The sequence below is a fragment of the Anas acuta genome, chromosome 3, assembly GCF_963932015.1.
Source record: "Anas acuta chromosome 3, bAnaAcu1.1, whole genome shotgun sequence".
Taxonomy (NCBI): domain Eukaryota; kingdom Metazoa; phylum Chordata; class Aves; order Anseriformes; family Anatidae; genus Anas; species Anas acuta.
Window position 1 is genome coordinate 55,764,794 of NC_088981.1, and position 18,036 is coordinate 55,782,829.

The 18,036-nt window shown below is 40.2% G+C and overlaps 2 protein-coding genes across 3 annotated transcripts in view; both read right to left on the reverse strand.

The window, feature by feature from the left end:
* LTV1 (LTV1 ribosome biogenesis factor) overlaps positions 1-18,036 on the reverse strand; it is a 350,847-nt gene that overhangs the window by 288,989 nt on the left and 43,822 nt on the right. The window lies entirely within an intron of this gene.
* The window catches only part of AIG1 (androgen induced 1), a 121,881-nt gene that overhangs the window by 68,733 nt on the left and 35,112 nt on the right, over positions 1-18,036 (reverse strand). For both annotated transcript variants that reach the window (XR_011094986.1, XM_068677225.1), the window contains exons 2-3: positions 16,216-16,371; positions 8,200-8,301 (exon numbers count right to left, since the gene is read on the reverse strand). Coding sequence is in view for 1 of the 2 variants with exons in the window: in XM_068677225.1 (XP_068533326.1) it covers positions 8,200-8,301; positions 16,216-16,371 (258 nt within the window). In the remaining variant the exon portion in view is untranslated. The remainder of the gene's footprint in view (positions 1-8,199; positions 8,302-16,215; positions 16,372-18,036) is intronic.

Genomic DNA, 18,036 nt, shown 5'->3' on the forward strand with positions numbered 1-18,036 from the left:
CCACGAGCAAAAGTAGTTCCCAAGCTCAGTCCAAAACCCTTGATTTCAACAGATCAATGTGCACAAAACATTACTGCTGTGGCACTACTTCAACATATTAATCATCTGAATATGAAATGCTTTCTCCAGAAGTGCTGTCTGTTTCCAAATACAAAGACGTGTAAAAAGACAGCAATTAACAAAGAGAAAAGTTACTTTTAAAAAGTGGTAATTTGTTACAAAAACAATGTCAAAATATTTCCTTGTATTAGCATTCCTGTAGCGCTAATGATCTCGTGATGGAGGGAGAAGTAATATCTTTTATTTCACCAGCTTCAAGGGCTGGAAAAAGCATCTAAGCTTTTGGGCTGAAACTCCCTTCACCAGGTCTGCTGATTCCTCTGGTATCGTGTCCATGAGAAATAACCCACTTTCCAACAATGATAAATAGGTAAAAATCTGGTCACTGAGTTAGTGCATATGTCTTCAATTGAAGGAAATGCTGTCTGCCAAGCTTCAACCAAGTAGATCATAGGTCTGTGAAAAAAAAAGAATCTAAAAGCATGGAATCCAGTTGCTATAGCGGCAAATTAAACAAATAAATGAGATACCATGGAATGCTGCAAAATATTTGTGGTCTGATTAAGTCATATTTGCCACATGTGTGAATCCTAACAGCACAGTTTAGTACAGTGGGTACAACATAGTACAAATACACTTTTATCATATATACATATTAATTCTTATCTGAGTGCTAATGAATGTTAACAAGTGTGTCCAAGGATACAAAACACTGCACTTTATTGTAATTATAAGGCAAACTATAGTCCTCTTAAATGCATAAAGATAGACAATAATTGCATATTAAGCTATTATGTCTTTGAAACAATACTTGCATCCTTTCCTGTGTTTGCATGGCCTGCTGAAAAGATAAGGCTTTTTTTGTAGTGATCACTTCTAAGATGACTTTCAGACGAGGTGCTTTACAATACATAACCTGTAGCAGGGAGCTGACATTCTAATCTTTCTTTAACATGAGCAACACCCCCAGTATATAATTTTTTTTTCCAGTGAAACGTTTTCCTTTCTTGATAAAAGATGTTCTTTGAATGTACTTATTGTTAATCACAATCCTGTATCAGTCACAGTTTGATCTGATCACCTGGCTATGTTCACAGGAAAAAAAGCACATGAGAAAAAACAGAAATCTATTATGTTGAAAGATAAAGCAGGCACCTGATTTTAATTAAGAGAGAAAAAGGCATGCAGATTGTTATCAAAATGTTTATAAATTATTGACGCATTTTGTACTGATTTAGAAGTTGAACATTATTTTATACCCTGCAAACCACATATCTGAGATGTTGTGTGGTAGCAACAGAAAGACATACCAGCTTAAGCACCCCAAAAGAACTGTGCATGGCTCCAGCAGTGACTAGGATGAGCAATGTAAGCTGCCCTGAACATGAATGGTCAAACAAAACTGGCATTCTTAATGCTGTCAGAGTTATGGGGACGAAGTGAATGGGTTTCTGTCCCACTCTGCTGCTGGTTTAACAAACAAACCCTGCCTTCCAGGGCCAAACCTTGGGTCTAGGAAAACACTGCTCAGAGCACTCCACACCCAGAGGAAGACAGAAAGTCTAAGACGCCCTTTGGACATCTTTCTGGGGCTTTTCATTGGGCGTTTGTTTTGTGCCCATACTAATCGCTTTGCCAAACATTTCTATGAGCAACTTCATCTGAAAATCTGTTTCTGAGCTTTATTATTTCTATTACCACTATTATTAATTTCAAGGTTACCCATGACTTTTTCTGTTAAAGCAGAAAGGGTTGAAATGCAGGCAGTACTCTTCCTTACCACTGGTGCCTCAAATACATGATCTTCCAGCATGCTCGCATCCCTCAGCAAGCAAATAAGCTCATCTGACTGCTGTAACATGCAACACAACTCTCACTTCACATCTGATTGGGAAAAATAAGGCACACTGTGAAGAGGCTTGTTTTCAGCAGCAGGTCTGGAGGTCTGAGGGTCGGAGTTTTGAGGGTCAGTCAAGATAGTGGACAGCATTGCCAGATAAAAACAGAGATAGCGAGGCACCTGTGCCATTCTACAGACAGCACCTGGATACAATTCATATGAACTTCGTAAAAACAAGTTGCATGTGGTTTTATCCCTAAGAAGCTCCTGGCATTTCACCATGCAAAAATTACTTTGTCTACCCTGTAGACCTATGTTCAACAGCAACAGCAGCCATTATACCCCTCTCAACAGCAGCACCACTGAGCCATCTCCTTGCTCTCACCTCCTCTGATTAGTAGATTGCAGGGAAGTTTTCCCAGGGAAGTGATGAAACGATGTGGTAAGGAACTCATACTCTTCATTTCCTCTTTTTAACTTTTTCCTTCTTTGCTTCCCTCCCCAAGATCCTCGTTATCATTTTGCCTTTTCCATCTTGTTTACATTACTTTCTGTTTCCTTTTTTATTCACTTGCTTCAGCTGCCTTTTTTTTTTTCTTTTTAGGTTGGAACAGTATCAGCTGACTTTGATTCTTTTCTTTCCTCACACCTATCTTTTCCTCTCGTCTGACTATCTTTCCCTAATCTCTTGTTTTGCTCTCTCCCCTTCGCCCTTCCTTTGACAGCCACCCTCCTTGTTTTGCTGTGGATACTATGGGCTTTCAGCCTCTGTGCTAACAGGCTAAGTTACATCACCTTGTCAGCAAATGAAGGCAGACTGCAGAAAAATATCTGATCCGGGGAGCTTGGCTCTCAGGCTTTTCATTTGTAATGCTCACCTCTAGAACAGGGCTCACAGGTTTAACTTAAAGACTCAACAATATTTTATGACAGGTCTGTCATTATTATGTGTTGGGTGCTTATGCATGGGGAGGAGGCTGCGTGTGTGCTTTCTGTGGATTACTAGAAATAAAAAATACCCAGAAACATTCAGCACCTGTGCTCAGTTAGAAAGCTGTCTTCAACTTACTGTGAAGAGTCTCCTCTGGCAGCTATACAGCGGTGTTAAGGCCAGCTGCCCACTCCACAAAAACACCGTGATGTTACTGCATTAGGTGAAAGGAATTTCCTAATGGTCTCAGGGGATGCCACCCACGTAATTCCGTCTTCTTTGTCTAGAAGCCTCTCTCCGTTTGAAAGTGCTAGCTATCACAAATTTTGACATACAACCAATTTCCAGGCCCTTCACATAAGTAACAGAAAATCAAAAAAAAACAACACATTTTTATGCGATTGCTCTTCTTCTCCCCAGAGTGGGGGGATAATTGGTCCTACTGTATTCATGCTCCAGTTGTGGAGCTGGCTGATAATGAGGAGCGATACCAGACACAGCAGCATAACTACAGTATGAACATGCAAGGAGTGTACAGATCCAACAGGATTATTTTCACTCTTTTTATAAATACTCTGAGTCCCCAAGGGACCAGCATCAGTGCTATTCTTTTCTTAAGACAGATGTTTAAATCATAGCCATCTAGAACTGGGTATTCTGTGGGAAATGAAGTTTATAATTAAGCTACAAATTTTTCCATGATTGCTACCAGAAATTTTGCAAGCTATGTAACAAGTGGAAAATACCTCCTAGAGCACTGGAGATCTTATTCACACCTAGCATAAGAAAATATTATAGATGATTCAAGAAGAGCACTTAACTTGTAATATCTTTGAGAGCCCTAAAAACTGGATTTAGAAACAAATCCAGGAACAGGTTAAATTTCTAGATGTAAGTGTGAGACATTACCAAGGTGCACTATATAGAGTAAAAACAGCCCCCATATGGGATGTTGGTGTATTAGCATCCTCAAGAAGTATAATACTATACTACACTACTTCAAATGAGTCATTTATGAATAGGATTTCAGGACAACACACTCGATGAAAACACTTTGCTGAAAGAAAGGTCATTTCCTTGTTTGTACATCAGAGTGAGCATGGTGTAGCAACTGACCTGACTAATGAGGATGAGACGGTTTCACCAAAAATCACTAGTTTTGGACCTTTGAACCTCTACAGGTCAGGTTAACATGAATTTTAATTTTTGCTTAGCTTTTGTATTTTTATGCTCACTGAATCATTAAGGAAAAAAGCTTTCAACCAGAAAAAAAAAAAAAAGAAAAAAAAAAGGAACAAACCAGCCAAGGCCACTGGATCTAAGACAAGACTGCCAGGAAGAGCAAAAGTCAGATAGGTGGCGGGAAGGGCTCTGTACCACTCTCCAGTGGGCTGAGGTTTTCAGCTGAGCAGCCAGAAAGAAAAAGAGAGGCAACTTGACAAAGAAGAAAAGATGTGTCACTTGGACAGGCTCCTTCCTCTCTTGTTTGTGTCTGCTATTTGTCCCTGGTTTTGTGCAACCTCTTGAGTGCCTTTGTTTCCAAAAAGTGGAATGAAAAGAATAGATTGCTGAATGGAAAGAGTGCATACAGATTGTAGTGGCACATAACCCATACAATAATCAATTTTCCAGCTCCTCAGAGTTTGACTGTATTCCCCTTCCCCAGCCTCTCTCCTCTATAGAGTTTTCTTATAAAGACAACTCTTTGTTTCCAACCTCCAGAGACATTAAACTCTTCACTAAGTAAACTCTATCTCTGTATTTTACTTTCCTTGCCACAAACAAAAGATGATTCACATCTTTAAAAGGAATTTGGGACAGTGTCTATGAAAAACACAGAAGGACTCTTGCTGAAATGGTATGCTAACTTGGATAAATACTGTATGCAATCCTGCCATGTAACCTGGCTCAAAATCAACAGTGCTCAAGCTTAGATTAATTCAGACTACAGATCTGTTTATGTGGGCATCAGTTAGAATAAGGGCAACCTCTAGTTTCATAGTCTGTGCTAATATCGAAGAGAATATCACTTTTGGAAGCAGATGCTCTCCATGCATCATCCTACCCAGTCCCAACACAAAAGGGTAAAACAAATGAACAGATATGAATTCTGTTACTGTGACATACCAGTATAAAGCACTGAAGGTTAGCCTTTGATTAAAAATGCCCAACACTGATACAGATCACATAAATGGCCATCAGAAAAAGGGAAATAATATTTCTCACAGAAAATACATCTATGGAATATGGGGCTGATGTGGATCCACAGTGCAGGGCAGTCTCAAGAACATGAACAGCATCTTTGACGGAAAAGTTCAGTAATTTGGCAGCTAAAATGGTAGCCAGCAAAGATTAATTCATCTGCATAATACCTAATAAATACAGGAAGTGAACGTGACACTTCAGAAACAGACCCAGGCTTAGATGTAGCCTTACTCTTCAATAGTTGTCTTTACAGAGGTAGATTATTCCTACTGAGAGAAGCTTAACATCAGCTATTCAGACGTGGTCCTTCGCGTAATAAACACAGATGAAGTCCTTGCTCTGCTAAAAGCAACAGTAACCCTACCCTTGCTCCCCCCATGATTTCTCCAGCCTTAGTGATACCATTGGTTATGAATGAATCAACTGACTGAGGTGGTGAAATATGTGAGCTTTATGGAACGGTACAACTCTATTAGTCATGCCTTTCACAAGTGTACAAATCTGTATGTATGGGGTACCATCTGGTACCACAAAGTGCCACCAACTACACAGATCTTCTGTAGACAAGAATTGTATTTTTAACGACTGTAGCATATATGTAATAGAAACATCGTTCTTAAAACCAAAGGCAATTTCATAGTCTGGTAAATCGTTTGTGATTTGACATTTGTGTACTGTGATGAGCCTTTGAGCCTTCTTCTGTTTCTACAAAACTTTATAAACAATATTAAGAGTAATATTAAGAGTGAATTGGTAATGGGATTGCATAGCCCTGGGGCTCATTTCCCTTAATTATATACAAAGTTCTAACTACAGAGAATGGATGCAAAGGTGGCAGAAGGAAAAAGGGTGAAGAAAACTAATTACTGTAAACTAACAAAGCAGCATACAGTGCTGCACAGAGTACTTCTGCTTGGGCCAGTGCACTCAATCAGGCCAGCCCTTCGAACAATTCTTCATACAGCCTTAAAGACAGTCACCCTAAAATGGTTTTAAAGTATGGATACTCCACAGTATTTGATGTATGTCCATATTACTGTTGAGAATGATTGCTGTTATTAGAGCCACAGATTTTATGACTTATCTTTCCTTTTCACCTTGTGAATTTTGCAGGCTGATGTTGACAGCTGAGCAACTTGTTACTGCTAGTTATAATACACGTCAGAAACTTCTGAAAAAAATGATTTTTCATTTAAAGTAGGGAATCTTCTCACCATGGAAGACCTTACCATTTTTGTTGAATTTTTCCACTTTTTGTGGCTATTTTTTCTAAGCACGTGCTTAGGGAAAACAGTAGGAAAAAACCTGGACAGACTGTTTACAGGTGAAATTAGCATTTAAACTCAAATCATTAGGAGCCGCACCAGGCACTGTAGGGAATGTTCACAGAGAACAGGAACTCATCATCAACAATGTAGTAACAGAAGGACCCAAATCTTCCTGTCTGATTTCATTCTGCCAAAGGTAATGAATCTCTTCTGTAAGTTTTGTTGTGCAAGGTTAGGCTCCAGCACAGCCACTCTTGAGTTCAGAAAAATTATCACTGAGCGTGCACAGCTGCTGTCAAAATGTACAAGAAAAGATGAGAATAAATGTTTACTTCAGTAGAAAACAATAGCTGTGGACTTTGACTTTTCTGAAACTCTGTTGCTAGAGGTCCTACCCTTTTGCCAAGGGGACCTTTATCATGTTCTCTAAAAGCCACCGTGTCAAAGTTGTAACTCCGCTAATAAATGAGGCCAGCATTCTCAAGGTAGTTTATGAAGAACAATTTCTCCCCAGAATCTCCATCCTCATCCCCCAAACCCCACCGTATTATGATGGGCAATGCATCAGAATTAATTATTTTGAAAGCTGGTGAAGATAAAATGATGGCTAAAACATCAAAAAGAATTAGACTGAAAGGTGGTGAAAAGCCAAACAGTCATGAGCCTTCCCTGTGACCGAGCTGAAGAACACTTGGATAAATGGAGACCGACACAGCAAACGATTCCTTTACAAAGTACTGTCAAAAATGCCTTCTATAATGTTCCAAGCTGAAAATAAAGATGTCTAAGATGAATGCATGCAATTCATTTCAGCAAATGCTAGTGTGTCCAAAAATTACAAACAGAAGACTTCTTCAAATCTATCAGTAAGTATATACTTCTAACAAAGACACAGGAACTTGAATTGCCTTTTAGTTATGGCACAGAAGAGACTTCCTGAATACACAGGACCACTTGTCAAATGCTTCACTTTCATGAAAAATGTTACAGGTCAGGCACTTTCAGTATGTGGAATGTCACCTGGAAGAAACGTCATCGGAGTTGGCACTGATGTGGTGTTGGAAAAAATGTACGGATGGCTTGGTAGCGCTTACAAGTGTTCGGTTTGTGACCTCAAAACTCAAAGGAGGACAGTCCAAACAAACACAGTAAGATTCACCAGTCTCTTTGCTCAGCTCTACACATACACATCATCACGCTGTTTTTCTTACAACATCATAAAAAATTACAGTACCTAGCAGAAGCTGATGCTCCTCTTATCAGTAGGAACTCTCATACTGCTCCTTTAACACAAACAATTTAGGGAATAAATAGCAATGCCATCAGCCCCACTCCACAAAGGAGCAATTTATCAAGGTCAACAGCAGTGGACAAATCTTGATCTGCTGCAGATGTGCTGAAGGATAAGCTCTGTTGTCATCTACTGATGAACAACAGTGCCAAGTGGATTGCCATGGCTTGCTATGGAAAACAAAATAATAAAGAAATATTTTGCACCAACACAGCAAGAGAAGCAAACATTGCATCTTTCAACTCCAAATACTGCATAAACTGTAGCAAGCACCTGTTGGAAAAATGTAGCCCTTACCATTTAAACATACAGTTGAGAGAAATAATGTCCTCCTTGACATACCAGATAGGGATGGAAAGTTCAAATTTCTTCAAATAAACTACTTCTATGAGTACAGATTCAGCAATTTTAAAACTACTACACCTTTGCCTTAATGCATGTAATTCCACATTTTAAAAAAATACTCTGATACAGGTTCTGATATACAAGTGTGGTATACTTGAAAAATTAGGAAGTAAGATTATTGCTAAGTGTACACGGAGTCATACACATGGAATCTTAGACTTTCATTCACACAAGGAAGCATTTGTATCACTTTACTCACCATTCCATGATTTAGCCATGCTGGTATAAAATTATCAAGCAGCTTTGGGTAAACCAGTTCCCTGTCATAGATATAGATGCTCCAAAACATCGTCACAACAAACTAGAAAAAAAAAAAAAAGAGACATGATTAAATAAATGTTTCTGAGCAATTAGCTACATATTCTAGATCGCAAAGTGAGGCATTTAGCAAATGAACTATGGACAGGTATAGATACAATTGTTCTTCAACCCAATCTTGCTTTAATCAATAATGTGAACCTGGATTATTCTTTGCATTCACTGTTCCAATTTTTCTTTTTTTTTTTTTTTTTGACTTTCAGCCTGGAAAAAAAATCTCTTCTTTTGACTTATGTGCCTGTGGCCAAATTACAACGGAGTACTGTACTTTAGTAGCAGATGTGGTGCATAAATAATGTTCCACCACTAATGGGACAGCAAACAAATGGAAAATCAGACAAAATATCACTTGGAATTCATAAAACATATAAGTATGAAGCATTCATCCCTGAACGGAAGTCTATAAACTCATCTTAGCACTTTTTAATGTCAGCCATCAAAATAGCATTATTAAAAAAAACATTAACACTTCAGGCAGCCTGCAACAATTCGCGGACTGGGATACACAGAGAAGAGTTCCAGTATTCCCCTCACTTGTCAGCACAAATTTTGCCCTAGCTCTTGTCAGAGACTATTTACTAGGAGCTCAAAGAAAGACCATTATTTCCTCTAAACTGAGGGCAGGACAGATGGCTCAGACAAAGTTTGTGCTAGGCTCAACATTTGCCAAATTGTCACTAATTCATTAAAGATAATCTGATGTCTGAAAAGCAAAGACAATATAAAACCACAGAAAATTACAGAAATAAGAGTTTTAGATTACCTTAGCTGGGGAAAGAACAGAATCTGTAGTCTAATTAAAACACAATTGTTTTTTTTACCTTGAATTTGAGCTCTTAGTTCGGTAGTAACAAAAGGCTTATTGCTTACAGCAGTAAAAAATGATACCTAAGCCAGGGGCTTTTCAGGGACAATTTGGAGGGGACCTCTACACTGTAGCAACATGTCCAAGTTCCAGGTTTGAGAGACAACAGATAGGAATTTCATTGAAATCAGCAGGGAAATACTCATTTACATCTGAACCGATTTGGCCCATGACCTTGCTTAGATGGATTAGGAATAAACTTGGAGGAAAAGAAGAGAGAAAGTGCAAGAAACATGGGGTGAGCACAGCGAGGCCAGCAAATCACGAGTATGTGTGACAGCGTAGGTATACATGTAAGTTGTTTCATGTGCTTCTGAGTCTGGGAAGCTAAAACTGAGGGTATGGTTTATCGACAGCACCTTGTTCTAGCTCAGAAACGCACGCCTCGGCCAGGCAGCTATGTGAGTGATCCAACGCTGTACGCTGTTCCCCCGGCGTGCATACAGTACATAGTTTCTTGGTTCCCAGCACACTCGCCCATCTGTTACGACAGCTATCAGTGCCTGCTCGGAATAAGCTCGGAGACCATTTGACTAGCAGTACACGGAGGCCAGGAATAAAAAACGGGGTATGATGGACAGCCCGAAAAATATTGCGAGTGTAAAGTACCCCACAAGAAGTCTCTCATCTGGCATTGGCACAGCCCAGCTCTTTACACACCTGCTGACACATGAGTGCCAAGATAGGAATAGCTGAACAGCGGGGAAAATGGAAGCAAAGTATCCTCTTCTCTATAGGCTTCCTAGAAGTCATGCATTATTACTGTGGGTCTCTGGGAACCTGCTAAGACCAACAGAGACATAAAACCTCACAGAGATTCAGGTGCATGAAGAACAAGATTAGATAATGCTTTTTTCCAAAGGAGTCTCACAGCCAGGACAATCGCCCAGAACTACGCTGAACCTCATTGCACTGAACACAACATAGCTGGCATGTTTCGCTCTGCGATTTCTGTGTGGAGCAGCATAAAACAATTGACTTTGCCATGGAGGTAAAGATAGGAAAAGAGGGGATGTGCCATCTGTCCCTTTACCAAAGTCAGCCAATGGATGGAACGAGATCAACCTAGCTGGTTGCAGCCATCTGGAGGTACAGACGGCAAACGCTGCTTAGCGAAGCACTATCGCAAGGTAGACATAAGGTAAGGGAAGTGCGCAAAGCCCAGAGAGTTACAGAACCAACCTGTCCCAGAGGATGGCCAGACACGAGACAACACAGCGCCCTGGGGAAGATCCCTGCCAGTGTCTGGATGGTTCACCTTGCCTTTCTTTACAATTCGCTCATGTGGGTAAAATGAATCCCAAAAACGAGCTGTTGAACTGTGAACTAGAATGAACTACAAAAATGAACAATTTGGATAAAAAAAAAAGTTATTAATGAGGACTTCCTATTGAGATCCTTTGGCTGCTTCTGAATTTGTTCTTTGATTAATAAGCAGCTCTTGGTCTGGTACGTTAGAACCACCTCTGCTACTGGTAAAACGTCATCTGAGCTGGGCTTTGCCAAGGTCACACACAGCCATGCACTACAGGGCCACTGCAAGGAGCTGCTTCTTTACGCTGCCTATGTAAGGCTCAGAATTGCATCTCCCGTGCTTATAATCCCATCTTCCTTGTGGCATGGCTCATTGCTGTTAGGGCCAGAGTCATGGAACTGCCCTCAAACGCCAAGCTGAACAGGTTGCTCACAGGCAGCAGACAACGATTATTTCTGGGAGTCCAGTACTTTGATTTCTTTTGTTCCCAAGCCAAAATGGCACAAATGTCACTCTTCCACCTCCTCTTCACACAAACTAGAGGTCTGGAATTGGAGGAAGAAAACAGACCCCAGCAATTGCTTTTACACTTCTTTGCACAGAAGTATCCTAAGACTGTCAACTTTCTGAAGACACTGATAACTTGGTTAAACAATAAGCAACATAAAAGAACAGACGAGTCCCTCTTTTGCTACTTTTCCTATCTAGGATCATGACAGACCAAAGAGAACCTCGAATTTGCAAGCAAACCTTTGAAATTGTTTGAAAATACGGAGTCGCTACCGTCACAGACATCTAGAGTATCACTAAATAAATACACGGCAGAGGAAACAAAAAATAAGGCTGAAAACAAAACTCTGTTTTCCCATTTAAGGAGATTCTCTTTAAGCTTTTGTTTTCTGTCTCTGAAGTTTCAGAGAAGGACATGAGAACATGTGGCACTGCCACAGGAGCAATTTTAGAGGACAAGCTGGGAAATGGTTGGTGAGTCAAAAAGGAAAACAAGTAGCTTTATCAAAATACTGTGAATGGAAGCAAAAAAGGAACTAAGAGGGGGAAGCCAATGAAATGAATTGCATAATTTGCTGTTTTAGATGAGCCCAACCAAGAAATGTTATGCAAAACAAGAATGAACCCAGTGGATCTTTATTTTCCTGCACTATGTATTTTTGGTTTTGGCTGGGCTGCACAGTTAGGTTCACTCATTTCCTGGATGGCTTCACGACAAAGTAAAAAAAAAACAACAAAAAAACTCTGACCTTGACAAAATTACATCTAAGTACACGTTGTGCAGTTAAAGGTAAGTTTTCTGGCTGTCTCCCAAGACAGCTGTGGTTAAGTGCAAGTATAAATATATCACTTGGGAGCATCGTTGAGGGTTAAAGGCATTACATATAGAAGTGAATTGTTATTAAAAGCAGACTGCCAGAAGTGCAAACTGGCATGGTACTGCTGGCTTTATGTGGGACCTAGCGCTAGCACAGAATCACACCAACCGAGTTTGAAAAGGGCCAATGAAAGAAATCACAAAGAGTGTGAACTGAAAACCAGGGAGGGCTCTGCACTGCTTGCTCATGCTTCCCGCACCAGGTGCTATCTCACCACCAATGAGGGCAGAATCTGGAATAGAGATTTAAGCATGGCAGAATCAATAAAAATGTTTTGTAGTCCAGTAAAATAACAAGGCAAGCAGGGGACTGCAGCAAATGCCTACACATCTTTCCTTGGGATAAGGTCCCTAATCAGCATTATTAATTGTCAACAGAAGAAGGGTGATCAGCTTTCCTTTTGACTGCACTAGCACCTTCTTAAAATACCGCAGAGAAACAAGAGATACGGAAGCATGCCTGGCTTTCTGTCTTTAGCATCACAGCTTTTTAAAAGCATAAAAGTATAATTTATGCAAATGAGATTATTCTTGCCAGTTTAGACTCAGGCCCAAACTGAGCTATTAAAGCTACATAATAATGTACAGTCTGTGATTTTCTAGACAGCAATTGCTCTTCTAATATGTGACAATATCCATTTTGTTTCTTTGTTCTATTTCCATTAGCCATGGTCTTAAACACCTAGAAATGCCCGTTCTATCTCTTTCTCTTCTTGTACAGTACAAATGAATCACAATAACCATCGATAAAGCCATATGCAGTTTACACAAAACACTAAGTAGCAACAGAAACTTGGAAACTTCCTTAATTTATGACAAACAAATAGAAAAGAGTAGGGATAGTTTAAAACACTAGTATAGGCTTTGATTTTTACGCTTGCATTACATTTCTTTAATAGTATAAACTATTCCCAACACAAATCTGCTTCAGGATGATAAAGGGGTGGTAGGCGCACCCAGTACAGACAAGAATTGGTAGTAAGCCTCTAAAATGCCTATCACAACCCTTTTTTTTTTCATTGGATACCTCCTCATCTCTTAGGCATTTGAATAGTATCCCAGCCTTATAGGAACCTTAAAAAGGGACAGGAAGTGTTGCCCAGAGACTTCTCATGGAATAACACTTTGCTGCACAGAAAATTGGTCTGATGATTTCTGATTTGATTCACTTAAAATCTATTCTAAAAAGAACAACAATAGGTAAACAGTAGTCATTAGGTCCTTCAAAGAGGTTCATGCTTATTGCTTGATGCTCCTAAACCTAATAGCAGGTTGGCAACTCTCAGTTTTATCGGAGCCCCTGGAGATATGCAATGCATAGCACAACACTGGAGAAATTTGATTTGCTGCAAAGATTTTGCAAGATTTGATTTGTTGCAAAGCCACCCAAGGAGTTTGTTTGCCCTTGGGCTGGTTCTTTCCCTTCCTTTGGAAGGTGGGAGGAGGTTGGTGGTCAGACTTCCCAGGTGGTTTACATGTTACACTTTTTAAGGAAGTACTAAAAATGAAGTGCTGTAGTTTGTTACGTGTTTTTTCACACATCATTGTTTGACTTGGGAGTGGAAACCCCTTTTCTCATCTATATTTCAGAGTAAGTCATCTCAAGGGCTTCAGTAAGCAGGAAATAAAGAAAAAAATGCGTTGAATAGCTCTTGAAAAACTACAGTTAGTGGGCTTTAAAATGTTCCCCTAGTATTTGCATTATTCCCTAAATATGCCCTGTGCAAAACACTGAGCAATAAAAATAATTTAGATGTTAAGGTAACTGACAAGTATTTAAGCATGGCCTCTGTACTGTTACATCAGAAACCCAACAAGGATTTTATTCACATCTGTTCAATTTTTCTGTGTGAATATTCCCTCGTGCTGCTACTGGAAAGCGCTGAGAAGCTCCATGGAGAGCTACGTGGGTGAGACTCAAAAAATAAAAAAAATCTGCATTTGAGCTTACATTGTTCTTTTTTTTTTTATTTTTTGGAGTGAGGAAGCTGTTAAGAGAATATGGGAAATAAGGGAACTTTAACTTTTTTCCTGCAGACACTGTGTTTTTTAATAACTTCCTCCTAACAAGCACCCTGGCATATCAGAATTTCACTGGGTATTTTCTTGCACATAAATAGGTCTTTAAAAGAGCAAAACCAGCATTACACATTCGCTACTTTCAGGCAAACCCTTCCTACTCGTAACCACATTAAAGAAAAGTGGTGCCAGCCTGTGGCGGGTCTGTTGTCCCACAGGCACTGCCTGGTGCTTGGGCACATGGTAGCTGCAGTGCGGTGATGGCTGTCAGAGAGGGTCAGGTTTTGGGAAGGAGGTGCCTTGGTGTGGGTTACACATGTCAGCCTGAGGCAGGGCAATGAGACCAGTGCTACCTTCCAAAGCTCTGTTGTTTGTCTCCCAGTAGCCAGGAGAAGAAGCAACAATAAAAACAACCTTTTTAGGCTTTCTTTATTGGAAGTAAATTGAAAGAATATGTGGTCAACACTTGTTCCAGCTCCCCACTGAAACATTACATTTAGGAATTAAGAGCATCTGTTCAATGAGCATGGCCATTCCTTATTATTTTCTGGATTTTTTTCTTGTGTCTGTGTAAAAAGTTGTTTCTGCACACAACCACTGAAAAAACAAGCTAGCTCCAGGTATGCAAAATGTCCCTTGGGAACCGTGTAAGTTTTGCAACACTACGTCTAGAGCAGGGGATGGCTAGCGGGGGTTCCTTGCTTACTAGTGGCAAGCAAAACACTGCATGAAAGAAACCTGCGAAACATGCAGCTGAAATTGCTCTCTGAATTGCCAAGCCAGCATGAAGCTAATATTCTCCAAGATCTTGAAAGTTTCAAGGTCAGAAACACTGCAAGGGTGGAAAAGTACACCGACATCAGAACAGAGCTAAAACAGAGGCAGGAGAGAATCCTTGTAGATTGTTTTGATGCTTACACTTGTATATTGAAAAAGGCACTTAAACTCTTTAAATAAAGACAAATAATGTTACATTGTTCTCTTTCTTCACTTCTAGTATCAACATGGTAGGAAAATGAGCTGCTGCCGATCACAGTCACAACTACTTCACAATTCCCAAACTCCCTCAAAATACACATGTAACATATATATCTCTGCACACATAAAATACCTATTTGCAAGCCTGCTTATTCAGAGATTTTTTTTTTTAATGTATAAGTTGATACCGATTCCTCTATCACGGCTGTAAAACTGCAGTTTCCTACCCCAACATGAACTGTAGCAGCTCCCAAGAGCTAGGCCAGCAAGTACAGTAAGTGAAGGCTACCAAGTGGGTATTTATGAAGGAAACACCTTCACCTTCACTTTGCATTTTCTAACTTTGAAAAAGCATTCTTTATTTCTTATATTGTGAAATCTCACATTACTGAGAATCACATCTAATGAAGCATCTCTGAATATATCAAACTATAAATGATATATATATAAGTTGGGTTAAGTGCTGTTAATTGAAAATGAGTGTTCATCTTCATTGAAACAGTACAAACTTTGAGAAAGTTTTCTAGTAGTTCTACAGTGAAAAAAAGTGAACGTATTTTGAGTTATTCTATATCGAAATTAGAAATCAGAAATAAGGTTTCATCACAAATTATAGTAAAAGCAGTATTTTAATGAAAGGTTCTCCTTTCTTTTAATGTAGCCTAAACTTGGAACTAATCTGAGACAGACACGCTTCCGCATAAAAACATGAAATTCTGGATTTTCAGACATTTTCAGTGTGTGGTATGAAACACATCAAGACAATGAGCACCTTTTGTCACTAAAAGGGAAGTGCAGTGTCCCAGTGGAGCGGAATCCAATCCAAAGAATAGTTTTCCTTTGAAAAAGACATCTAAAAACCAAATTATTCCATACCTTCTGCGTGCCTTTTTTTACATTACTGACTAACTCCTTTTTTCCTACCCCATTTCTTCTGTCAGCTCCAAATCCCCCATGGGATTAACAAGGATCAACCTGGATTTTAGCTTCCCTTCTTCTCCATGACAGAACAGCACACAGCCTGGGAGCTCCAGTCAGGTCATTACGGTGTAAGACATGTCAGTCAGCACTTCCTTTACAACTGATGATGACACGAGGTGCAGAAGACTGATTCCAAGAACCCACTGGTAGAATTCACATTTGAAATGACTTCTACAATCTACTTCCTATTTTAAAAACTTTCATTATTTAATGAACCACCAATAATTACAGCAACATCAGTGTTCTCTTACACCTGTGATAAGTACAGCGTAGTAAAATCACCTCTACCATGATTCTCTTTCTCTGTAGTCTCATGTGAAGAGATGCACAAGCCTTCCAGGCAAAAGACAACCAGCAAACACCACCACTCACCCAGTCTGTGAAGATGAGCACAGATTAACACCACACTTACCACTCCGATGGGGAAAGCCAGAACAGCCATCATCCAGTCGCGGAGGGAAATGAGTTTTTTCATCTGCCTTTCTTGTTCTTGACTGTCATTTCCTTTTGTGAGAAGACTGGAAAGGTCGGTCAATACACAGATCCCGAAGAAGACAGCCTGGATAACCTGCATAGAAATGGGAACACATCTTCAGCAGTGGAAACACCAGACTTTGGCTGAAAGCAGAGGCAGAATCAGGTACAGGTGAGGAATAGCACCTCAGAACTGACATGGGGAATGGGGAAACATCCCTTGCTTCAAGATGAGTAGAATTTGTTCACGTGAAACATAAAGGTCCCTTGTGCTTCCAGGCTGGAAGTTATCTGGGTAAGTACTGTATTCACCTAAACCAGTTTTCCAATTGTTTGTCCAAAAGGTTCACATTCTGAGCACACTGAAATAAACACTCTGATCAGGATGCCAGTGCAGGGGAAATACACTAAGTAGGTAGTTAGTACAATTAAAAGAAACCTGATTTTGCTGTTTGTGGTTTTCAAGCCCATAACCTCAGCTGGAAGACCCTGGCATAGCTCTGCGTATGCCTTGCTTTTCACGTTTCTGGGGGCAGTTGTGCAAATGGAAGGACTGTTTTGCTGGTGGGAAGCCCACCCGTGCCTCAGCCAGGTGCCACCTTCCCTGGGGGCTGTACTACAACAATCACCCCTGCTTTGCCCCATAAAGCTAGGCCCCAAAGCCTTCATCTCACAGGTAGAAAAAGTGAGAAACGCTGCCTGTTAAAACAAAGGAAATAAAAAGGATGAGCGGTTCTTCCTCACGTTCCAGGAGCCAAACCTGGAGACCCCCCTGCCCAGGAGCGAAGAACGTGCCTGAGGCCTCCTGAGAGACTCGGCACGCGCCACAGGCGCCGGCGGATCCGTCACTGCAGCTCGGGTCACCAGCGACACAACGAGCAAGCTGCCGGAGTCAGCCAAGCTCTCACTTCGTGATGGCAGTCTGCCATTTGCCTGTCCTCTTTTTTTTGTGTGTTTATGTGTGCAACACTGTGAGATTATCTCTCGCATTAAATTGGTAGTTTAATCACCTGAACTCACCGATTTGGTTCAAACTTGACTTGGTCTTAGCTTGATACCGTGTTTTTCTTCCTTAATTAGCTTAGTAAAATTGTAGTAAGTTAGCTCAGGAATGCTCTTGCCTGAGGACGTATCAACTTGCTCATCCTTTTTAGTACAGTTCAGAAAAAGTGCACAGAGTTTTTTTACTCCCAGAGCTTAAAGCCCGGGTCACAAACCCACATGCATCGGGTAATCTCAGGTAAGAAATTAACAAAACACGGGCTTGGTTCCCAAACTGCACAGTGATTCATCAAAAACCATACACATGCACTTAAAATACATACTAGGTGTTTTTTTCAAAACAAGCCTGGAGTGCTAGTGTAAAAGTCTAATTGTAAATCTAAGCGTTTGCCTGACTGGGAGCCTCATACTAAAAAGCAGACGGTCTGTAAGAAATACGAATAGCACATCCCCAGATTTTGCAAGATACAATTTATTAAGTGCACGTATCTTTGCAGAATTTGAACTATAATATAAGTACTGTAAGAAAACACCTCAGGATAGGGAACTCTAATTCAGAATAAGGGAGGAAAGAAGGAGGGAGGAAGGAAGGAAATACCAAAGAGATGTTGACTACTAGAAAGAAATCCAGAGAAGCGAAATGGTTGGATGGCTTAAAGTACATTCCCTTCCTCAACAATCCTCATATAACCCAAATACTTATAAATTCTGGCTGTAAAGCTGTGAACGACAGACGTTCAAATGGCCCCTGAATATC